Source organism: Eriocheir sinensis, chromosome 50, assembly GCF_024679095.1.
Source record: "Eriocheir sinensis breed Jianghai 21 chromosome 50, ASM2467909v1, whole genome shotgun sequence".
Classification (NCBI taxonomy): domain Eukaryota; kingdom Metazoa; phylum Arthropoda; class Malacostraca; order Decapoda; family Varunidae; genus Eriocheir; species Eriocheir sinensis.
This window is the reverse complement of record NC_066558.1, coordinates 9,655,015-9,680,769: the sequence shown is the minus strand read 5'-3', so window position 1 is coordinate 9,680,769 and position 25,755 is coordinate 9,655,015. Positions and strand designations below refer to the sequence as shown.

At 44.0% G+C, this 25,755-nt stretch overlaps 1 protein-coding gene across 1 annotated transcript in view; it reads right to left on the bottom strand.

The window, feature by feature from the left end:
• LOC126982042 (ketosamine-3-kinase-like) overlaps window positions 1–25,755 on the bottom strand; it is a 130,730-nt gene that overhangs the window by 8,456 nt on the left and 96,519 nt on the right. The window contains exon 6 of the mRNA XM_050833760.1: window positions 8,504–8,678. Within this exon, the coding sequence (XP_050689717.1) occupies window positions 8,504–8,678 (175 nt within the window). The remainder of the gene's footprint in view (window positions 1–8,503; window positions 8,679–25,755) is intronic.

Genomic DNA, 25,755 nt, shown 5'->3' with positions numbered 1-25,755 from the left:
TACCACCGGTGGTTTGTTCAAAAGCATGCTTCAATTCTCTCAGTTCAGGATCGCGATCCTGGTGCTCCATGAGTCCAGCAAGACTCCAATGGAGAAACTTATCCTGTTTGTCATGTCCCTCCGGAGAGGCGACAGACATGTCCTGTCCACCCGTAAGGGTGACAGACATAATTCGAGCATCCAATTCGCCTTCTATCACGTCACTCTCCTGATTCCTAATCCTTGACAAAAAATCTGCTACCATGTTGCTGGAGCCTGGGAGATAATCAATACTAAAGTCAAATTCTCCTAGAAGTGTCTGCCAGCGTGCAATCCTGCTGCTAGGTACTGTGCTTTTTAACAGCCAAGTCAGTGGTCTATGGTCCGACAGGATGTGGATCCTATAACCCAAGATAAGGGGTCGGTTAGTACTGAGGCCATAGATGACTGCTAAAGCTTCTCTCTCTACCGCTGAGTAGTTACGTTCTGCTCCATTCAGGGTTCTACTAAAATATGCTATGGGACGTAAACTACCATTTTCATCCTTTTGTTGCAACACACCACCTATTGCCTTATCTGACGCATCTGTGGTGAGATTGAAGGGCTTCGGAAATCCGGAAAGGCTAAAACAATGTCAGTCGTTAGACTGTTCTTTAGTGCTAAATGCATGAAATGCATCTTCATTCCACTCCAGATGTGTCTTATCGTTCTTGGTTACTTTCATCCATTTGAGTAAATTATTAAGTTGGGATGCTATCTTGGAAAAGTCTTTAATGAATTTCCTATAAAGTTAACCAATCCCAGGAAACCTTGAAGTTCTTTGACTGTTTTCGGAGGAGTGAGTTGTTGCACCGCCTGTACCTTTGAGGCTGAGGCTTCAAGCCAGAAGCACTAACAATGTGACCCAGATAATCTACTTGCTCTTTGAAAAGGAACACTTATCTAGTCTTAAGGACAGGTGAGCCTTCTGCAGTCTGTCCAAGACGGCATGGAGGTTCTTTAGGTGATGGTCCATGTCTTTCCCTTGTACTATCAAATCATCAAGGTATACATGTACAATTCTTCCTGTCAGACCTATGAGAACTTGATTCATGATCCGTTGATAGGCTGCAGGTGCTGTTTTTAATCCAAAGGGACTGTAGTGAATTCATAGAGGCCATAAGGTGTCGTGAAGGCTGTCAAGTGTTTAGATTCCTCTGCCAATGGGACTTGGTGGTAGCCCTGGCGCAAATCAAGGGAGGTGAATACTTTACTTTCCCCTAACTGTTGCAAAATGAGGTTAATGTTAGGGAGTGGATGTTTGTCATCAATCAATTCATCGTTCAGAGCGCGGAAGTCGAGACAAAGTCTGACTCCACCATCCTTTTAGCAACAGGGACTAGAGGTGCGCTGTAGGGTGACGCACTAGGGCGTATAATACCCTGGGCCTCAAGGTCCTTGAGCTGAATCTCTATTTCTTTATGATATTTTACTGGTATTGGGTATGGCTTTTATATATAGGCTTGTCATTTTTAGCCTTAAAGTGTGAACATAATAGGGGGTAATAGTGAGTGGCTCGTTTTTAGAGCAAACACATCAGGATACTTGCGGGTTAAGCCCTTCAGACAGCAATTTTCCCGTTGTGAGGGTAAAATAGCTCGTCTATCAGCTTATCGAGTACCATCTGCTTACTTGACTGGGTGACAGGCGGCTTTGTAGCTGTTTTTGTGACAGCCGCTACACATTCATTAGTCGATGATTGATAGTATTCTGAGTGACAAGAATAAATGTGTCCCATCACTTCACCTGTTGGCATCTCAATAGTTTCTTCAGTTGGGTTAGCATAGGGAATGATGAATTTACCTTTGGTTTGTTTGACGTTAGGAGTTAAGGTTACTAACCCGGGAAATAAAAATGAAGAAGGGATATCATTGGACCTTGGGAGAAATAAGGCTTGCTGGGCTCTGCCAATCTCTGCCTCCAGAGTGACATACCCTGCCGTGCCTGGGAGCAAGGACGCCACGTTAATAGCGTATGCTTTCACTGGTACTTCCTCCATCTCGTCTAAAGTAGGTTTATGATCTTCTGGGTACGGGCTCATATCGTCCGCAGCCAGGAATGTACTTCCACTGGGTAGGCGCCCACCATTACACTAAACTGCCCAGGTGTGTCCAGCGGTGCAGCTACCACATTTGTCTCCACATAAATTCTAGGCCCAACAAAACTGCTGTTGGTAACACTATACCTTGTGATATTACTACAAACTTTTCTATAATTTCTCCGTGCCCAAAGTCTACTACTACTTCGGCTATTCCTTTATTAGGGATTGAGTCCGATCTACCCCTTGTATGGAGAGAGGTTCTGTAACTATCATCTTCCCGCCTACCTTCCTAAATAAATCTTCTTCTATTAGGGACGCTCCTGCTCCTGTGTCTAGCATTGCGTAAACCATCTCCTTTGGTGCATTAGCGCCTACGCACAATCTCAACGTGAGGGCGTTGGTAGGGCCGTGGACTGCCGCAGCTACTCTGGGGTCGTTTTTTTTTTTTTTGTTGTAGTGGTCAGGGTTTACCCACGAGCAACGGGGTGTGGGAACGGCCGGTTTAGACGGGCCCCAGGCAGCGCAAGGCGAGAAAGGCTTACGCCTGTTTCCAGTGGGCGGGTACGGAGGGTACCGAGCCCGTTGGTGGGTGGTAGGCACCCCTATACTGCCTTCCATATGTGCAATCGCGAGCCATGTGTCCTACATACCCACAAGCATAACATGTGGGTGGCGTGGGCGCGTTCCCATATGGGCGTGTAGGTGGCGCGGCGTGCCGTCCTCCCCTTTGGGGTATCGGGTAACGTGACTGGCCTGGAGGGCGTGGAGGACGGGCTTGTGAGACATGTTTGGGTCCGGATGCCTGGGTGGAACAGACGTTCAGCACTTTTATTTCTTTGGCGATATCGGCATCGGATAGCTTCGACTCTGGATAAGCTTTAATATACTCATACCCTTTCTTTAATACCTTCTGTGGGTCCCCCTTTTCTTCCTCCGTTAGGATGAGTAAGAGGGCCGGAGGGAAAGCCTCTCTGAGCCGTAAAGCGGTTATCTCAGTTAGGAAACTGGCATTGTCAGGCTTGAGAGCGATCAACTCGTCTCTCAATGTCTCCAGGCGGATGAGGAAGGTGCGGATGTTTTCTCCTGTCCGCCGTTTTGCCTCTCCCAATTCTTTCTGGAGGACCGAAAAGGTCCTTACTGTGGGAAACACACGTAGGAAGTCTTCCTTTACTTTTTCCCAATCCTGTCCACATCTAGTGATACAACCGAGGAGATGATCGCGCGCTGCTCCCAGGGCATATTGTTTGGCTAACTCAATCTTTCCGGTAGTGTCCCAATTTGCCTGTCCGGCTTTCAATATCCTCTATCCATTTCTTTGCTAGCTTATGGCATGGGAGGTTTGGTGCTTTGCTACTTTTTTCTTCTCCACCACAAAAATATAAGAGTCCCTGCACTCTACTAAAATCATTCAAGGTATGACGGCTAAGTAGCGTGACAAGATCATCATGGGCAAGGGTGATCGATTTTCCATCTTCTTTTTTGGGGGGAGGGTTCTTGCCTTCGTCTGGCATTTTTAACTCTAAAGTCTTATTCCCGTAATTCCAAGAATAACTGTCTTCTCCCTCGCTTTCGGATGTGGACATACACCAGTACAATACCAATATAAACCAATATAAATCGCAAGTTTCACCACAAGTTTCACCACATGTTTCACCACAAGTTTCACCACATGTTTCACCACATGTTTCACCACATGTTTCACCACCCCACACCTGACACCAATGTTGTAACCCGCAATCCCGGGTCACACAGGGGCGACGACACACTGTTTGTATTAGTGACACTTGACTTAAAATTCTAGTACTTTAGGAGTATTTAAAGGAGTTCGTAAATGGGGTGATGAAACGGTGTCGCCTTTCTTATATGTATTTTATTCTACCTTAATACTACTTAATATTACAGAGGGTAAAATTATTGTTTAAACCAGAGACTGGCTTACTAGACTCAATGAGTTTTCAGGTTTTCTTTCACTATTGGTTACTGACGTTAACACTGGTATAATATTGAGTAAAAACTCACACAATAAAGTATCATAGAAATATAATCCTAAGTAAAACTAAGATAATAGAACACAATAGATATGTTAGATACGCTTTCCTCTATGGTAATTCTTCACTCCATACTCACAGTAGCAACGATGAATGTTCTACCCATGTTGTCTAGGGAAGGACAACTGAGTGTCCAGCAACGAACAGAGTGCTGGTTAATCTGAGGTCAAGCCTGGAGAAAATGCTTCTTATATAGGCAGACATCGCGAGGGTAATACGTCAGGCGTGTGAGTCATACATCAAACTCACACCGAGCTCATACAATAATCTACCTAACCGACATGCTTAATTCACGCGGTGACGCAGCTTTTTTTTCATAACATTTTGTTCCGAGGCTGATCGTGTTTTGGCCGCGGTGATTGTGTTTTGGCTTAGAGAGATAAGCGGGTGCGTTAATGGGCAATTACAATTGTGTATAGGTTGGTAAATGAACAGTGGGGACAATCATGTGTTGGAGTCCGTGTTGTGTTTTAGCGGTCGATACCGCTGTTGTCATCGGAAAATATTGCCGGTGAAGATGATGATGACACGAGTGGTGTCGCAGCCCTCGGGGCACCACAAGTTCACCAAAGCTCTAGACAAGGATAGTGGAATTGGAAGCGTGAAAGGCTTTTGTTCATGTCATGAAGAAATTTATTGGCAACAAGAAGGCCAGGAACTACGCAGAACTTGTCACCAATATGCTGACTGCTTTCAGAAACCTCGGATGCAACAGGAGCATCAAAATGCATTGCAACATGAGCATCAAAATGCATTACTTATATTCTCACATATGGATCAGTTTCCTGAGAATCTGGGATCAATGAACTATGAGCAGGGGAAGAGATTCCATCAGGACATGAAAGAGATGGAGACCAGGTATCAGGGACGCTGGGAAAAGTTGGAAAGTTTTGTTTAGTCGGCGCCACATCTGTGGTCATATGCCGGAGAGACAGAAGGGGAAGGAATTATAGGAGAAGGGAACAGATCCCAGGAGACAGGACACAACCCCCAATTAATACCTGGTACCCATTCACTGCTGGGTGGACAGGGGCGTAGGGTATCGGAAAAGCCGCCGAAATTTTTCCACTCCGCCCGGGAATCGAACCCGGGCTCTCTCGGTTGTGAGCCGAGTGTGCTAACCCCTGCACCACGAAGCCCCCAGAGATGCTGGGATGCAGTCATGATGGCTGATTACTGTTGGACTCTGAAGAGAGATATCCCTACCGCTGAGCTCAAGCTGAGTTTGAAGAAACGGGAGTTCATGCCCTGAAATTTGAACAATGATGACCTAATATCCAATTTACATGTACAGTCGTCCCTCAAATAGTACGGTTTCCAATAGTACGGATTCGGTTTTATACGGATGGTCATGGAAGATTTTTTTTAGGATTTTTAAATTTCCCGCTCGTCGCACCAAGTAGCAATGGCATGAGTGGCAACACTGTTCTACCAAAACACCTGCTGAAAGCGTCCCAATACGTTCGAGAAAAGTGTTCACCTTGAAAAAGAATTCAGATTTAGGAGAAGTTACGCTTTGGGATAAGTTACGTTGCCGTAGGAAGAGCATACCACGTGAATGAGAGCAGTGTTCGCTGCATCTATCATCTTGGGTCTTGATCTTAGTTCGGGAGGTAGTTGTCCATTTCGGTCCCAACTACAGCCTTTGAAACGGCTTACTCCCTCAGGGCCAACACCCTGAAAATCATAATGAAAAAGAAATTCTTGCTGCAGCAACTGCCAGTGCTCCAAGAGTGCGGCAAGAGTGGAGATAAAGGCTGTCCTTTTACTTAGCCTCGTCGTTGTTATTGTAATGGCGTCTCACTCGTAGCAAAATGACGTACGCTGATCTTCCTGGCGACGTTTAACATGCATTACTAGCTGTCCTGACTGATGAACAACTCCTTACAACAGAAGATGAAAATGAGGCTGCAGTGGTTATGATGGCACAGAGAGGTGAAATGCAATGGAAACACTTATATGTGTTTGTTTTGGCCGCCATATTTGCTGATGACGTCATCACAGCACGAAGGCGTTTCACCTCTCAAAGCCGGGAGCCAGCAGACGTGCCGAGCTGGCAACTCGTGCTGCCGCGTCACGCGTCTGAGATCACTCGGGACGTTCCGAGAGTCCCGATTCCCTCTCTCAAACGCAGCCCAGGAGTGTTTCTAAGGGGGGCACTAATTTTATACGGATTTTCGAATAGTACGGAGATCCTGGGTCCCTAACCCCCGTACAATTTGAGGGACGACTGTACTTTACCATTGTCAATGTCTACTATTCAATGTACACTTATCAATTTTTGTAACATTTAATTGATGAATTGTGTTAGAAAGTAATTGTTTTCATCTTAAAAAAAACTATTTCGGCTGAGAAACAATAACAAAAATCAACTGAAAATGTCACAAAAATGTAATCGATTTAGTTATAAGATCGGATTTTTTAAAAATCAACTTGGCACAAAACCCTAACCTGATCGAGAGAAACGGGTGTCATTTTCAGATTCAGTGGTGCAAATTGATCCTAAATCAGTTGAAAAAACTTTGACAACAACAACAACAAAATATTTTGTAACCCAGTGTTATTAATGGAATTCATCTTAAAGTCATATTTAGGGTCCAGTTGTTGTTGCTTTTAAAGAGCTTTGCATTCATTTAAATTTTATATATTTTTCATTTATTTCTGATAACTATAGGTGTACAGATCATCCACACCTGTAGGCGATCTGTACATATGAGATTTTTTTTTAGGCTAATGTTTCACGTGTTTGTAAAATGTTCCCTGAGTTGTGCTTTATACACACTGTAGTCAAAAGTTTTCCAGTTTTGACTCATTTTTTTTACTTTTTTTTAAATCATACAGATCATCCCCAACTCACCCTACTCCATCCTCCCCAAACAAAAGTTCTAATTCTATATTTCCACACATTCTCTTGGTTCTTCAGTTTGTGCTTTTACTCTAATACTGTGCGTACCAGAGTTGTCAAGCTGTTCTTCAATTGTCCATCTGTGTGCTGATGAAGAGCAATTTCAAAGCCAGTAAACCCTCGATATAACGGACCCACTTATAACAGATTTCGAATATAACGGACAAGGTCAGACGGTCAGAAATCCATGGGGGCCGACTGAGAATAGTTTTTGAACCACCCGCTTCCAGTAACTACAATAGCGTCTGCTAGCCACCTCGCCCTCCTCCCTTCATCTGCTGCCCCATTCTTCAGTTTATCGGTTACTGTAGTCTTTTTCAGCCCATCTGATAAAATATTTTCCTACTCATGGTTTACATTCAAATGAAGAATGTATTTATACCACAAGAAAGTCTTATGCATCAATCCAGGACATAAATGTAATGGAAAATAGCCAAGTGTTTGTGAGTGTTGGTACTGACACAGCTTAACAGGGTCGAGGGGGCTAAGCCCCCCAGTTAGATAGGTTAGGTTAAGGTATGTTTGGTTCGTTTAAATTCATTCGGCGCTCGGTGCTGGAGGCGGAAATACGCAGCGGCAGCGTGTGGTCCAATTCGTGGGCTTGTGTTGGGAGAAATACCTCCTCGCAGAAATAAGTCGCTCTGCTGTCCACCACGCATACGCACTGGGGGTATATATGGCAGGAAAACATTAATTTGCCTGGTTTTGTTTTAGTTTGTCTACTTGTGATTTTTGTGAGCAGTGAGTGAAATGTATAAACTGTAAGCAAGTTGAACATTTCTCTCTGCGAGTTATTTTGCGGCTGCAGCTGCGGCCTGCGGTGGGTGTACAACAGGCATTGAAAAGTCAATCATTTAATGATTCGTAACAGAAACAGTCATGAGATTAATTCATAATACCCCGAAAAGTACAACAAAAAAGTTTCTTCTGTCAGTGTGAGATTGGCGCACTTGTAAAATTTTACCCATACCTGTAACAATACGGCCCCCCCGCAGGGCCCCACTGCCAACCTGGCAGCCTCAGTGCCTCGAGTCCATCGCCAAGTGTGCTATGCGGCTATACATGCAGCATGCACACAACATACACAATAAAGATAAAACTATATACTCGCGTATATTAGGTTCATCAGTACTATTTTCCTTTTTTTTTTTTTCGCCATTTATAATGGACTTTCGGCATTAGCAGATTAGCCCAGTAGCAGCGACGGGCCAAATTTGTGGCTTTACTGTGTACCAGTGACAGGCCAAATTTGTGCCATGATATAAACCCCCCAAAATAGATGATGCATAAACTGATTACAAATGCTTTGATATTTATTATGAAATGCTTTGTGTGAGTGATGATTTTTTCTCATTTTTCTCGCTTAGAGGGACCATTAAGAAACATGATCCCCACGGCTACCGGGTTAAGGTCCCCCCCAATTAGTCCGTTATGTCGAGGGTTTACTATATATTTTACATGAGAGAATATTAACTGGACCTGATAACTTACCAGTGGTTAAGGTAGTGGAAGAGTTTGTAGAGCTTGTGTCTTTTATTCCATCCAGATGCTTTTGGAATCAAGGTGTGATACTCCTCCCAGAACGGGCGTGGGAATCCTCCAAACGCTGCAGCAATCGCCAGGTCATACTCGTGATGCCCGTAGAATGACGCTGGGTCGAAGATTACTGCAAGAGCATAAATGAGTCACTGCATCGAGTGTCAGACTACTTATACGAAAAAAAAAAAAAAAAAAAAAAATGAACAAATAAAAAAATAAATAAGTAAATAAATAAAAGCTAAATAAATAAATAAATAAATTCTTGGGTAAAGGTCCAGTATGACTGCGGCGCCTTAATTTTGGTCTATTTTCTTCCAAACCTTCCCAACACCCTTTTTATACATATAATACATTAGTAGATGTAGTGGTGGCTGAAGCGGTAGCGTGTTGGGCCCACATTCGCCACGTGATGGACGACACGGGTTCGAATCCCCACGCTACCACCTCGGATTTTTCAGTCACCGCCGAGTGGCTTAAAACTACCCACATGCTGTCCTGAAGATCACCCATCAACCCGGACTCTGGAGGAAGCCGTCCAAGAATCAAGAACGAGTTCCGGGGGGCAGCATGAGCCAAGAGAAGATGGTGCCACTATAAACACTTGCCTGCGCCATGACGGGCTGGAGCCGAATACCATCCAGGCCCCTCAAGTAAGCCTACCGGCGCAATAGGCAGAGACGTAAAAAAAAAAAAAAAAAAAAAAAAAAAAGTGGCGGACAAATGCCGCCACCTTTTTTAGGGTGGGGTGGTTAGCAATGGTAGTGAAAAGGCATGTACATACATTTGTTTTGATGGCGGCGGCAGCGGAAGCGCCCATTGGGAGTTGAGCAGTGTTGCCAACGATCCGGTTAGCGATGGTACGCTTGGTTAGCGACGCTACGCTTAGTTAGTGATTAGCCCACGCATGTGAGACCAGATCCACCACGCGTGGTTATTTATTTTTTTAGAACACGCAGCCCAACGGCTGCCGTGCTGAGGGCCGGGTATAGTATTAGGTAAAGGTGCGGATTCTAAAAAAAATAAATGACCACGCATGGTGGACCTGGTCTCACATGCGTGGGCTAATCGCTAACCAAGCGTTGGATCGTTGGCAACACTGCTCACCTCCCAATTGCCGCCGCCGCCACCAAAACAAATGTATGTATAATGCCTTTTCACTACCATCGCTAACCACACTAAAACAGGTGGCGGTATTTGTCCGCCACTTTCTACTAATGTATTATATGTATACAAAGGGTTTTGTGAAAGTTTGGAAGAAAATAGACCAAAATTAAGGTGCCGCAGTTATACTGGAATATAGGCTCCGTATCCTTGACGGGTGTCGGGAGGGCTTTGCCGCAACAGCTCGCCAGATTGGCGGACAACACTCGCGCTGTCTCAACCCTCCACCCCCTACACACAACACATTATATATATATATATATATATATATATATATATATATATATATATATATATATATATATATATATATATACACACACAAATACAATACCCTCTTAAGTTTCGCGATCCTCGAGTTTAGCGCTTAGTGCTAAATTCTTACCATCACGACTTTCGCGCATTACCGCCACGAGTTTCGCGTTGCTTTGACATGTACGGGTCACGTCTACCTACCATCGGCGTCATGCGTGCTGCCTTAAAAGGCGGTATCCAACCATTGGGGCTATGGACAACCGCGGTTGCCCGTATGCCTAACCGGCAAACTGTACTAAATCATAATCTACGAATTTAATTATTTCATTGTTTGCTGCACATTTACGTCAAGGTAACTTTGCCGTTCGATGTCTTGTTACCTACGAACATGCTTAAGATGAAGAAAAAGAAGATATGGAGGAGATTGAGGCAGGAAGAAAGCAAATGGGACAGATATCGAGGCAGACAGAACGAAGGACGGAAGGAAGAAACGAGGGAAAATTAAGACTGTCTTGCCATATCTACAGCCCAACTCATGGGCTAGCTGTCATCCGACAAAAGTCCATGGTCCCTCCACGGAGGGACAAATCTAGAGATGGATGGATGAATGGATGAGGAGGTAGGAAGATGAAGGAGGAGGGAGGTCTGGCAATCCCCTGGCCGGGCGTCGGTGTTGCCATACCTCCCACACTTATCATATACCTCTCAAAGGGTGTATATCTCATCATTTTATAAAGAAATGGGCTTCCTCTATTTGCAAAGTTATATTTCAAGTTGAAAAACGCGATTTATAAGCATTTATACGTAAATATGATAATATTGTTAGCGTTTACTACACCCCCGAGGCAGTAGTTATTTAACAACAAATTTAGCATCACACAGAGCGCGGTAAAGCTTTGTAAATCCGCGCGCTAACCCGTGACGTCATTGATTAGTTCGTAGTTATTATCGCGCGAGCTTTGTGAATCTCAATGTTCTCAAAACTACAAACTAAGCCTTTGTGAATTCGGTCCCTGGCAACACCAGTTCCTTGTGTCAAAAATAATAGTCGGTTAGTAACGAACACCCAGTGCTTCAAGAAAGTAGTACCCCGCGCTACCTTCCCTTGCTGTCGGTGATATTGTTTTATTCAAGCCTTGGTTTTATTGTTTCTTGCTTCTAATTCAGCGGTTCTTAACCTGGGGGTTGTGATCTCCGGGGAACGAGGTAAGTTGTTTTAATGAATATTGGATTTTATGTGTATGGTGTAAGGTTTTCTGCATGTTATACCGTATCTACAACTTCTGTAATGAATTGTAAATGGAAAGAGTTTTACAATCTTTAATAACTTGCTAATAAGCCAATGAAGTAGTCAGGATAAATACATTACAATTTTACTGTGTACACTAGCTAATAATTTTACTGTGTTCACTAGCTTATAATTTTGCATTTTGTTAAGCCAGGCTAATTTTTTTGCATTCATGAACACTAGGCTATTATTTAACAGTTAGGAATAATATACTATTAATTTGAATTCATGAAAACTAGGCTATTATTTTGCATTTAGGAATACCAAGCTATCATTTCATATTTAAGAATACAAAGCTATTATTTTGCGTTTAGGAGACTAAGCTGTTATTTTGCATTTAGGAAACTAGTAGGCTATTGTGCATTAGGATACTAAACTATTATTTTGCATTTAGGAATACTAAACTATTACTTTGCATTTAGGATCTAGGCTATTATTTTGCACTTAGGAATCCAGGCTATTATTTTGCATTTAGGAATACTAAACTATTACTTTGCATTTAGGATCTAGGCTATTATTTTGCATTTAGGAATCCAGGCTATTATTTTGCATTTAGGAATACTAAGCTATTATTTTCCATTTAGGAATGCTAGGCTATTATTTTGCATTTAAGAATACAAAGCTATTATTTTGCATTTAAAAATGCTAAGCGATTCTTTTGCATTTATGAAACTAGGCTAATATTTTGCATTTACGAATACGAAGTTATTATTATGCATTTATGAAAACTAGGCTATTATTTGCCGTATTTTTTTTTCTTAAGAGAAATAATTTTCTCTCTCTCTCTCTCTCTCTCTCTCTCTCTCTCTCTCTCTCTCTCTCTCACACACACACACACACACAAGTAAGAGTGGCTCTAAAAAACAGAAACTGAGCAGGCAGAAGAGATGTTATAGTGTTGTGCTTTAGCGTTGCTTAAGTTTTTTTGTATATCTTATTGATACTAAAACGAACTGAAATGAAAATGTGACTTCATGGGCCCATGCGCATTACCAGTGGGAGGCTACATGCAAGCTTTGGTGAGGCTAGGTAAAAATATAAAGTCAGGATGCCATTTTTTTGTTTTGAGAGTTTGCCAGCCTAATATTTAGGCGGTTCCGCCGACACCCATCAAGGATACGGAGTCTATGACTGGACCTTTACCAAATCTTGAAAAAACACACATATCTTTCAGATGGGACCTTCTCTCTAAATTTACATATAGTTAGGCTGATGGAGACACTGACAGGGGTTATGAGCATTGTGGATGGTGATGAGCCTCCCTGACAAGTATCACACAGCCTATCAGTGATACCACCCAAGGTCACAGTACGTGATATCCTCATTGCAAATGATGGGCTTTCTGACCCTTGTAGGTCAGTGAAGCGACCCATGAGTGGGAAATGGCCGACAACCAGATTGGTGCCACGACTGCCAGCATCAACCAGTGCCTAGCCCAGAACACCAGTACCAGCACCCCTGCTACTGTCACAAAGAGTCTCCTTGTGACAGGGCAACAAGGCTAACAGGCATGGCAACCTGTCAGCACATCCCAGGCAGACAGCCCAGTCCATCACCACAGTCACTTGGGACAAGGGCACCCTCAAGTTCCTGGCAGATGGGAGTCACCAACATCAAGGCTTCAACAGCAAACAAACGGAATGCAGAGATGAGAAACATCATACCAAGGTCATCAAGAACTATCCGTACTATTTCCCCATCATGTACTTATATAACCTACCTTCCATCCTAAGGGCCCAAAGGAACACAGAACTCCACATGAGATCCCAAGACCAGGTAATTGCCATGAGGGAGGGGAAACTGCAAGAGACACTCCAACCAATAAGTATGCGAGCATGCAGGGTAGAAAAGTTTGTTGGGAAGCCAATGGTCTGTGAAAGTCGTAAAAGGTGGGGACACTGGGCTCGGCAGTGCAACAACAGAAGATGTGGCCTTTGTCCAAAGAACCAGGGCATCGCAGTTTGCCTGACTTGCTGGGAATTGAGACCAATGTGAAAAATATTTCAGTGTGTATATATTGTATATTATCATTATTATCATTAATAAGGTAAGGGTGGGTGTATACACTATAGCTGTGTGTGGCTGTGGTGCTCATCTCCAGTCTGTTGGCACTTTGAGCCTGTGGTAGGTAACAACCAATTTACCCCGTGACACGGGCCAATGTGAAATCTGGGATTGCCAGAGTCTACATTCCTCAGGTTTTCCCACGTACCCATTTATCGACCAGTCTGAAAGGGAGGATGAACAGCTGGGTGAGCCGCACGCCAACTGCCCAGGCCTGGATTCGAACCTGGACCCGAGGAGTGGAACCCAGACACACTGACCACTAGACCACGGAGACAGTATTATTGATTTGGCAATATTCAATTAGAACTATGGAACAAGAGGTAGTAATCTAATACCACAGTAAAATTAGAAGCAGAGTGAAGAGCGTTTCCAACGTCAGCAGCAATTCAAATGATGACGCAAATCTGAAATCACCAGAGCCTCGCTCTGATAGCAGACTTCATGGTGAGAATATCTTCACACCCGCGTCTCTAACTTAGTTATTCTCATACCTTGAGAAGTATACTTTAGAAGAATAGGCCGAGAGCAGCAAGAACATGCCTGGTCCCGTGCCTTAGTCTCTACAAAGCACCTCGGAGATGATTGGATCCTGTCAGTCACCTCATTACCAGGAGGCCTTTCCTGATACCTCCACGTCTCCCTGCATTGTGTGACTCTAAGCTAAGTACTTAATTAGTATTGGCCAATCCTATTTGTCTTAGTCTGAGGTAAGAGCTAGGAAGCTTTGCAGGTAACTCACCTCCTTTGATTAAGTGGTATTTCCTGCTCATTTAACTATAAATCTCCTATAAATATATTTTCATGCACAGACTTTTCAAATACGTATCATACAATGACAAGGCTGATAGCTAGTCTCCCAATGGCAGTTGACATGTCAAGTTAAATGGTGAATTAACTGAACTTTTCGAAGAGTTCACTACTCAGTTTCACAGCTATCTGTCATATCTACAATGGAGCGTGACAGTGTTATTGGACTATGGCAGTGTCAAGAATTTTACTAAATTTTTCTCCTAGCATGAAAGAGACCATGTATTTCATACACAGCTTCAGTAAAAATTCTGCAGTTGAATGTGCTCCTTCAGGCTCACATGATATGAGGCTTCAAGTGTATTTGCATTATCCTTGTAAGCAAATTTCTTGAAAGAAACATTTTTTCTGCAACTTATCAATCTCATTTGTTGATGAAATAATCACTCTTTGTCAACTGAAAGTGGGTGCTTTGTTTCCAAGTAAGCAGTTATGTTTCTCTGAGTCTTGTTTGTCATTTTCTTTATGGCTGAGAGAGTATTCGTGACCTAACATATAACAGTGCCCCTTTATTTGTAAAGTCTGTATTTACATAAAGAAGAGAAAAAATGTATCCCAAAATAGAGAATCAATCACGTCCAGTTTCTCCACAGCTATGTAAGCAAGTAGCATCACACTTGGGTATTAGGCTACATGTGCTGGTGTATCAGACAAATGTTGCTCTTGCCCCCAGCACCTTGAGGTACAGCTGTCTCTCAACTGTGTGTGTTTTCAGTTACATTCCTTCCTGTGTTATGTATAGGTTATATGGTTTGATTGTTTATGGTCTGTCGGTGCCCCTCCCTCAATCACAGTTTTCTTGTGAGAGTACCTCATCATTTAGCAGCCTTCCAATGTGTGCTGAGCCAATCACATTCAAATGAAGACTGTCACAAAAGAACAGATACGGATAATCATTAACTCGTCTGCTGCGACTGGCATGGATTTGCCTTTCACTGATAGCCTGGTCACATACACTTCCAGGACTTTCTCTGCCTCTGGTGGACAGTGGAGTGTTTCCCCATGTGGTATTGGTGTGCTGGATATCCCCTCCCAAGGTGCATGACTTCGTTTTTCTTCATTGAATTGTAGGAGCCACTTTTTTGTTCCATTCCTGTAGCTTGATGATGTCTTCTTGTAGAAAGTCTGCAGTCAAGGGGTTAAAGTGTAATGCGGGGAAACCCAGAACAATCGATCCTCTTGAATAATTAAGGTATTAACTGTGAATTAGGTGATGGTGCAGCAGGGTAGACATTCAGACAGACAGATGAACCAGTGATGGGTCAGCATCGCGTGGGTCTGACTCATAGTGAAGGTGCCGAGGATGATTAGTTAGGTTTTTCTTTCACGGGGAACGACGGGGAGGAATTTTTCACCTAAGTCACGTGGGAGAGAGAAACAGCTGTCTCTGAACTCCTGAGTTAGCGGAACAGGCCAAGTATCTGTAACTACAACCACCGTTCGTTTTGCTAGTTTAGCCGGCAGCCCCTCCAAAAGGAGGGGCGGGGGAGGAGGAGTCGAGTAGGGAAGGTGTTAAGAGCCGCCTATCAGTAGGGATGGGCAAATACCGTTAATTTGAGTACCAGTAGTACCGGTACCGAAAACTCAAGTACCGTTAGTACCGGTACCGGTACCGGTACCCGAAAGTTTTTCTTTTCTTAATAACTTCTGATGAAATTCCCAAATAAATTTCCTGTAAAGAAAACTCTCTCTCTCTCCTTCAACTTAATATCAACTAGAGTAGAAATGCAACGTTTAGGAGCCTTCTGATTAATGTAAAATCACTTAGGTTTAAGGACAGACCACCTAGTCTGGATCATTGGGTCTGTGTGGTCTGATTTTCTATGTAAATCTATGTAAATCTCTCTCTCTCTCTCTCTCTCTCTCTGAATGAAGTGAATATTTATTTTTTCGATAAAAAAATAGCATGTATAGTTATTATGGATGTACTCGATCATAGTCTAATAACAATAACAATATATATTAGCGTTTTCTAAAGACTCGTGGGACTCACTAACTTTTAACCCAAGACTTCGTTTTCTTTTTACTTGCCACTGTTAAATTCGTATGACTCGCTAATATTTAGAAAGAGAGAGAGAGAGAGAGAGAGAGAGATCATATTTATCCAATAAAGCATTAACGAAAAAGAGTTTGAATCCTTGGCGAGAGTTTTGGCTACAAAGAATTGTATGATGGATTATATAAGATTATTAAATATTGGATGTCTAGTAGGAGAGAGAGAGAGAGATCACCACTTAGTAAGTGGATATCTCGGTGATATGGGCAGTGGGTACTCGATCATAGTCTAATAACAATAGCAATATTTATTAGCAACCTAAAAAAGAAAAAGAATCGGACATCAAGAATTATCCAGTAACTCCAATAAATAAATAAAATAATAAAATAATGGAAACGGGAGCTGTGATGGAAACGGAAAGCAGGACAAAATGGTGGGAACTTGGGGAGACGGTCAGCGGGGCAGTGACTCAGCGTCTACACACAGGGCCCATACCACATGGAGGCGGGCGAGCGCCGAGCGTCACTAAGATCCAAACGGTACCGGTACTAGCGGCAATGCGCAGTGCCGAGTGATCATTAAGCTTCCCGGAACCCAAGTGATCATGAGGCTTCGCGGTACCAGGTACCGGTACCGGGTACCGCGAGGAATCGATTCTTCGCGGTACCAGGTACCGGTACCTGGTACCGGTAGCTGGTATCGGTACTGGTACCGCGAAGCCTCATGATCACTTGGGTCCCGGGAAGCAATGATCACTCGGCACTGCGCATTGCCGCTAGTACCGGTACCGTTTGGATCTTAGTGACGCTCGCCCGCCTCCATGCGGTATGGGCCTGTGTAGACGCAGAGTCACCCCCGCTGACCGTCTCCCATTTTGTCCTGCTTTCCGTTTCCATCACAGCCCCCGTTCCATAATTTTATTATTTGATTTATTTATTGGAGTTACTGATCTCTCTCTCTCTCTCTCTGAATGAAGTGAATATTTATTTTTTCGATAAAAAAATAGCATGTATAGTTATTATGGATGTATTCGATCATAGTTTAATAACAATAACAATATTTAGCAGCAACCTAAAAACAAAATCGGACATGAAGAATTATCAATAAATCCAATAAATAAATCCGAGCAACTGGTACCGGTACCGTACCGTTTAGCTGGTACCGTTAGTACCGGTACTGGTACCGGTACCTGCCCATCCCTACCTATCAGTCGAGCCCTCGCCTCTCCTCACGCAGGTACGTGTGAAATTAACTCCAACGGACAGTGGTTATTTAGTGTGTTACAATGTTATTATTATACCTATAACGGTTAACTGAGTCGAGCCCTCGCCTCTCCTCACGCAGGTTCCCTACTGACTGGGGGGTTACCCCCTTGTTGTGTATTAATATATAAAGTTCCCCTTTGTTGTGCTTCCATGATCACCCTCTGGTATCTTAGACCCGCATAAATGTCTCATCCCATGATTAACTCAGTAATAGAAAAGGATAATTTTTTTTAGTGTCATTTGCATAGTCCAATGCTTGTGTGGATTCATGGCCACCTTCTTGGTGTCTTAAACCCCCATGACTACCTTGGTTCCATGATCAATTGATCATCCCTGTGAACACATATCGGTGGTAAGAAACATTTTTCAGTAATAATCATGTATCACTGAACCCTCATTAGGGTAGCTTGTTATTTAGCAACGGTTAGGTGTTTAAGCTATGGCCAGTGTACCATATCTACCATATAGTTGTAATAGTCTGAAGAGATGAGTGAGCCCTTTAAGGTGAATAGGAGTGATGAGTGATAATTATTAATTAGGATTGTTACTTAACTTCAGTAAGCTCGCTACCATTACCAACAGAAGGATGAATTGTAAATAATATTATTGCTTAACTTCAGTAAGCTCGCTACCATTATATACCAACATAATGTGAATAAACCTCATAATTTAACCTTGTGTTGCATCACCTCAACAACTATGAAACACTTGATAGTAACATATTAAAAACAGAGGATCGAAGCTGAAGGCAACACAAAAGTCATCCCATGCATTGGTGAATGATATACATACCTTCATCCTCAGTGAGCTCAGTCCAGCTTCAACAAGATTTTGATGAATTTTTTGTGAGGATTCCTCACAAAAAAATCATCAAAATCTTGTTAACTGACACTCTCTTTTAATTAACAGCGCCGGTACACTTTCTTGATGGGGCCTGCTTGTCGACCTTAGTTCAGGGAGTGTTTTATAGCAAGGCCATCTTGCTTGGCTCATCCTGGCCTCCCCGCCCCCCCCCACACACACACACTGAGCTCATCTTTGATCTTTTAAAGAAAATTTATCTGAAGTCCAGATTGACATATATATGGTCATCAAAACAACATGTCTTAAGCCACTTGGCGATGAATAATAATTGTTAGCTTATAGTGACTGGCATGACTTGAACCCGGGTCCTTCAAGGCCATATTACTTACCACTCAGCCACCACCTCCCTGCCTTGCTGTGAAAGCCTGTGTATGCATTGATTCTCAGAAAAACCCTAAAGACTATGATATGACGTGACTTCCTTTTAGTGGCAAGTAACTAGTCGATATTTGGTCAGGATCAGTTCTTGCTGTTAGGATGTCATTCATTTCAACATGCAGTACATCTAACCCTCAACTTCCTGAACCTCAATTTCTCAGATACAAACGGGATATCTCGGACAAAATCTGGGGTTCGGCAAAAGTCCAGCCATGCATCAGATTCAGTCCCCAGCCAACGTCCGCAATACCCACCAGGTGGTCACATGCACACCAGACATATTTGTTCAAGGCTGTCTCTTGTTGCTAAGCAGCTGCACTAAGATCATATGTAATGCGGGGAAAACTGAGAAATCAATAACCTGTAATAACTGATGTGTTGCTCGTGAATCAGGTGGTTACGAACCGCAAGACAAACAGATGAACCAGATGTGGAGCTGGTGGCGTGACTACGCCTCAGCCGAAGGTGCCGAATGATTATTAGTTAGTTTTTTTCATGGAGAGACGAGCAAAATTTTTCACCGGTATTAAGTGAGAGAGAACCAGTTGCTTCGGAACTCCTTCTGAACTGGTAGAACAGGCCAATTGCATGTTAACTAAACCACCGATAAACGCGTTCACTAGCCTCTGGCTAGCCCGCGGGCAGTGGGGGGAGGTGAGAAGCCGACGGTGTGAGCGAGTCTCCCTCACACACCGCCTCAACCTCACCCCACAGGTACGTTGAACCCAGCTCCTAGGGACCCAGCTTGCTAGTGTGTTATCTTGATACAATGTTAATGTTACTTATAAGAGTTGAATTGACACACCGCCTCAACCTCACCCCACAGGTTCCCTAGCATACTGACTGAGCTGGTACCTAACATGTGTGTCGTTATAGAGTACGTATGTAAACATCCCCTTTTGTGTGGGCTTATGATCACCCCCTTGGTATCTTAACCCCACTTGAATATCTTGCCCCCATGACAAAAATACACCCAGCCCTCGATTTAACGGATTAAAAGGGGGGAAGGGTGGTCCGTTGCTTGAAAAAGTCCGTTGCTTGAAAATATTTACATACGCTAAATACCGGTATACAATAAAATACAGTACCTTCTCGAGTTTCGCACTATCCGAGTTTCGCGATCCTCGAGTTTAGCGCTTAGTCCTAAATTCTTACCATCACGACTTTCGTGCATTACCGCCACGAGTTTCACGCTCCTTTGACATGTATGGGTCATGTCTACCTACTGTCGGCGTCATGCGTGCTGCCTTAAAAGGCGGTGTCCAACCATTGGGGCTATGGGCAACCGCGGTTGCCCGTATGCCCAACCGGGAGCGAGTTGTTGGTTGTCCGTATGAATGGAAAACGGTTGTGGGTACGAGCGTGGGTACCTCACGGCTGTATGTAAACAAACAGACGACGGCAGTGGCTGAGGAGTGAGGAGCAGCGGAAGATGGCCCACCAAGAGACTCGTAAAATGGACTGGCAGAGCTGCTTAGCTTACTACTTGATTGACAAGATAAGAGAACACCCCGTGCTGTGGAACCATAGTCCAAAAAACTTTTATCTCGAGTCTATGAAAATTGTAGATCTCCCAGTGATGTTTTCCTTTTCTTCTTTTGGCCTGTAATGCATGGCAGCGACGGTGAAAAGTAACAGTGGAAAATAGCAAAAGGGCATAGAAAACCTAAATCAGGGAAGGGTGAAGTGTATAAGTGCGCAATTTGAAGTAAATAAGGGCCGCTTTCACAGTCGTTTTGTTTGTTTTGATCGTTGCGGTGATCGACGCTATAGTTTTCCACGTGAAATTGGCCTATGGGGTAGTGGTGGCTGCAGAGAAAGCGACAGGTGTTGAGAGTGTGTGGTAAGGTGCGGGGCGTGGCTAACCCCGCAGCCGCCACGAGGTGCCGTTGTAAAGGCAATACCTCCAACACCATCACATCACATCACAACCCATCGGCCAGTTTCACGTGGAAATACTATAGCGGCGATCGCCGCCATTGGTAACGCTCAAAACAAACAAAATGACTGTGAAAGCGGCCCTAAGTGCATGTTGTGAAGTATAAAAGTGTGGAGAAGGAAGACCTAAGAAGTGATACAAAGCATTACAGGTCAAAAGAAGAAGGTCCACTATACACTGGCCTGTGTTGCAAGAAATTTCTTCCCGCTGAAATTAGTCATTCTGCTGTCCACCACGCATGCGCGCTGTGGGAATACACAGCATTAAAAGTGTTAATTTGCCTGGATTTGTTCTTTTTTGTCCGCTTGTGGTCTTTGTGAGCGGTGAGGGAAATATGGAAGCAGTAAGCAAGTTGAACCTCTTTGCGAGCTATTTTGCGATTGCGGCGGCAGTTTACGTTCAATAGGCACTGAAAAGTCAATCATGATGTTAGTGATTTGATGATATATAACAGAAACAGTTCGCAGATTATACCATAACACAGAGAAAACTGCCAGAAGCTATAGGTTTGTCCAACTGTACACGGGTGACCGCGAGCAACCACCCTTACATTAGCAGACAGCACCACGTGGATCACAAGCGTGTATTCAGAACTGCCAGCCAATTGTAAGGCAGCCGCTTTCAACTGCGGCTTCAGAACGACCTGTTCTCACTTCGCATTTTCTGCCTATTACCAAGGTACGTATTTTGAGATAACAAGAGAGTAAAGTCGAAAAAAGTTGTGATAACAAGGGAGTCAAGTCGAAAAAAAAGTATTTTTTTTCCACGGGCCGGAACCAAAAAGTGCTTTTTCATGTATTTCAATACCTCGATTTTCGCGATCCTCGAGTTTAGCGCTATACCTTCGGAATGAAGCAAGCGCGAAACTCGAGGGTACTGTAACTGTTAAAAAAAATCATAAGATGATACCGACAAACCTAATAATAAACGTAGGAATATAGTTCTTCTTTTTTTGACCTGTTCTGCGTTGGTGGCGTAAGACAAGCACAGCCTAACTAGCCCCATAGAACACTCCAGAAGAAACCATCTCTACCTTCGCCTCCGCTCCGCTGACATGTGTTGTTTTGTTGGCCTTCCAGCGATTAAGGGCTGACAGTGGGGCCCTGGGGGAGGGGGCATATTGTTTACGCGTATGGGTAAAATTCTATAAAGTGTGCTAGTCTCGCATGGGCAGACGAAACATTTTTTTTTCAGTTTTCAGTGTGTTATGAAGTAATGTGGTAATTGTTTCTGTCACAAATCATTAAATGACTGACTTGTGATGTGATGGTGTCGGAGGTATTGCCTTTACAATGGCACCTCCTGTTGTCTGTTCGTCTTGGTCTTGCAATCCTTGTAATCTTTTCTCTTTTGCCTTACACATCTAATGCAGTATCTCTTTTTCCTCCTTCAGTCTTACGTCTTTGAATATAAATTTTCTATTCATTTCACTCACCGCTCACACTGGGAAGTGGACACACTAATTGAACAAAATCAGGTAAATTAATGTTTTTCCTGCTGTGTATTCCCCCCATACGCATGCGTGGTGGACAGCAGCGCGACTTGTTTTTGCAAGGAGGTACTTCTCGCAACACAGGCCCATGAATTGGACCACACACGCCGCCGCCATGTCCCGTCCCACGCTTCGTATTTCCGCCGCCCCAAACCTCGAGCCAAATAAATTTAAGCACACCTAACTTAACCTAACCTACCAAACGGGAGGGGGGAGGGGGGCTTCACCCTCCTGGACCTCCTTAAGGGAGGTGATGCAAGCAGTTTTGATGAAAAATATCACTTTGTGTGATATTGTTATTATTTTAGGGTTTTGACGTTTCTAAAGCTGGTGTCACTACCCAGCAACGGACAGAATGTCCGTTGCTGGGTATTTGTCCGTTGAGATATTGTGGTCCGTTAAATCTGAAATCCGTTAAATCGGGGTCCATTAAATCGAGGGCTGAGTGTACGCATATATTTAATAAATATAGATGGTAAATATATAGAGTAACCTTGAACAAAGCAATGTGTGCACTGATGTTGTGGAGCAAGAGTTAGTGTGTTGAATAGCTTTGACCAGCACAGAAACCCTTTGACCTGCCTGACTAATTAAGCATCCTACACACAAGTGGAAACAGCTGTCATCTAAAGAGAAAAGGCATTTTAGAGGGCACAGCCACTCGTCATTTTTGAGGAACTCACGGGAATGGGAGTCAGAGAGAAGATTCTCCTATGTACTTATACAACACCAGCTTACAGACAAAATAGCTCGGGTCATATTCCAAGGCAAGATAGTGGCCTATGTGGTCATCACTCAGAAGTGGTGATACAAAGGACCTGAGTTCAAGTCCCATCAAAAGACACTGACAATTTTCAACAATCATCGAGTGGTGGAGATTACCCGCATGCTGTTCGGACCATCACTCAACCTTTAGCTTCATTGGTTTCAGTAAAGGGGAGCACCAAGAGGCAGCATGGGCCAAGTCACTTGAAATACAAGTCAACTGTGCTGCTAATAGGCTGAGGCCATTCACCAGGCCCCTCGACAGAGCCTATTGGTGCTATAGGCAGCACAGGCAGCACATAAGAAAAAAAGGTAAAGTTCTACTTTCTTTCCAGTCTCACAGCGGTCCTTCTCACACTTTTTATCGGTTAGATCTCATTATTCTACGCATTTTGAACCCCATTAATGTGCGTCGCAAACTGCTAGTAACCTCGCTAGCGATTTTTGAAAAGTTAGCGAGTTTTTCGCGGCCGCCTCGGGGCGCAATGGAGGGGGCTGGGAGGGACATCCTCATGTGTTGACATTTCACGAGTAACTAACACTGAGCCGCTGACGTCAAGCGTCGGTGCCGCCGCCGCCACCGCAAAATAGCTCGCAACACGGCAGCCGTTGGTCTGCGTGTTCTAAAAAAAAAAAAAATAACCACGCGTGGTAGACCTGGTCTCACATGCGTGGGCTAATCGCTAACCTAGCGTACCATCGCTAACCAAGCGTTTGTAGAAAAGATATATGAAGACCTAGTGATGTTTCATAAGGTAGGTAATGAATGCGAACTATTTTGCGGCGGCGGCGGCGGCACCGACGCGTCGACGCCCCGAGGCGGCCGCCAAAAACTCACTAACTTTAAAAAAATCGCTAGCGGTGTTTCTAACAGTTTGCGGCGCACATAAATGGGGTTCAAAATGCGTAGAATAATGAGATCTAACCGATGACATGTGTGAGAAGTAATTGTGAGAAGAGACGGGGAACAAAGTACAGGTAACTCTCGATTTAGGCGAGTTTGGTTTACGCGTTTTTTAAATAACGCGGGGTCCAAAATTCAAATAAATGTTTAATTTACACGTTTTTTTCACTTATACGCGATTTTTTTATGGAGTGGCCACCAGATGTCTCACGCAACTGGACTCACACGGCGTCGCGGTCACACTGCTGAGCTCAGTTTTTCTCGTGCGCCACTTGAACAACAATACAGTACCCACGCTGCCACGCTACTCAACAGTAGGGGTGGGCAAGTACCGGTACTAACGGTACCAGCTATATGGTACGGTACCGGTACCAGACTGCTCGGTACCAGTACCAATACTAGCTAGTCGCTCATGGTGTCTCATTTCTTCCTCACACGAGTGAGGCTGAGGCTGAATGCCTGAGTGGATATCTCGGTGATATGGATATTCTCTCTCTCTCTCTCTCTCTCTCTCTCTCTCTCTCTCTCTCTCTCTCTCTCTCTCTCTCTCTCTCCACTGAATGAAGTGAATATTTATTTTTCGATAGAAACCTACCTCTTGTTTGATTTACATTGTTTTTGATTTACGCGACCTCTTCAAAGACACAATACTCGCGTAAATCGAGAGTTACCTGTATCCCAATCCCCTCCGTGACGCCCCGAGGCGGCCGCAAAAATTGCTAGCGGCGTTTCTAGCAGTTTGCGACGCACATAAATGGGGTTCAAAATGCGTAGAATAATGAGATCTAACTGATGGGAGGTGTGAGAAGTACCGCTGTGAGACTGTGAAGTAAGTAGAATAATACCGAAAAAAAATCACTGGGGAAAAGGGAGCCACTGGAAGGAGTCATGAGCTTTACACTACTCACTGTTCTACATTTTTTTTTTTTACATGTTTTCCTATAGCGCTGGTAGGCTTTCTTCAGGGGCCTGGTGGTCGGCCCAAGCCCGTCATGGCGCAGTCAATTTTTATAGTGGCGCCATTTATTCTTGGCTCATGACGCCCCCCGGAACTCATTCTTGATTCACTTGGACGGTCTCTTCTAGAGTCCAGGTTGATGGGTGGTTTTCAGGACAGCATGTGGGTAGTCTTAGGCCACTCGGTGGTGACTAAAAAATCCCAAGTGATAGTGTAGGGACTCGAACCCGCGTCGTCCAGCATGCGATGAATGAGGGGCCAACACCCTAACCACTCAGCCACCGCCTACCCACTATTTCTTAGCCAGATGGATCAAAACACACTGGATATTCAGATAACATTGTCCTACAAAACACCAGATGGGATTCTACCACCAGCATAAATGAATCTCTCGATCTTTTGGGATCTAAAGGTGGGTTTATGATCTCAGAGTTAAAAATCACACACTCCCTTTGGTAAACTCCAACTCCATAGTCAAGGTTTGGACTGGGTGGCCACCCACTGATACCTCAACGTAACTGTGTCACACAATGGCAACATTAAGGCAAAGATGTAAAACTTATGGGAAAAATGTCACCTATGAGTCACCAAAGTGACATCACGGAGAGGCACGGGGGCACTGGGAACTGTGCTCTTCACCACCTATAAACCCCTCATAAGCCCCTCATTCATTTGTTCTGTACTCATCACCGTCTTCTCCAGGTATGCCAGAACTTTGGAATCCATCCAGAGTGATGCACTGAGGACTGTGCCCACCAACACTTAACCCTTTCTTTGAGCGTGGGACGGGACGCGACTATCCCCTCAGGCGCAGTCAGGCAGCCCAATGGGGGGTATCTCTTAACCTCTGTATCTCAAAAACTATTCATCACAACTGAAAACCAAAAACACCATTGGAGAGAGGAGGCCCAGATCTATAGGAGTCGGCTATGTATGCCTCTCCTGTGAACGTGCATGCACATTCAGGGAGTGATGAAAGTGAACACTTACGTCAGTGCGTGCGGGATGATCAGCCATATCGAGGGAACTGCGGACATCTTTCCTTGAGATTCTGGCAAGGTTGTA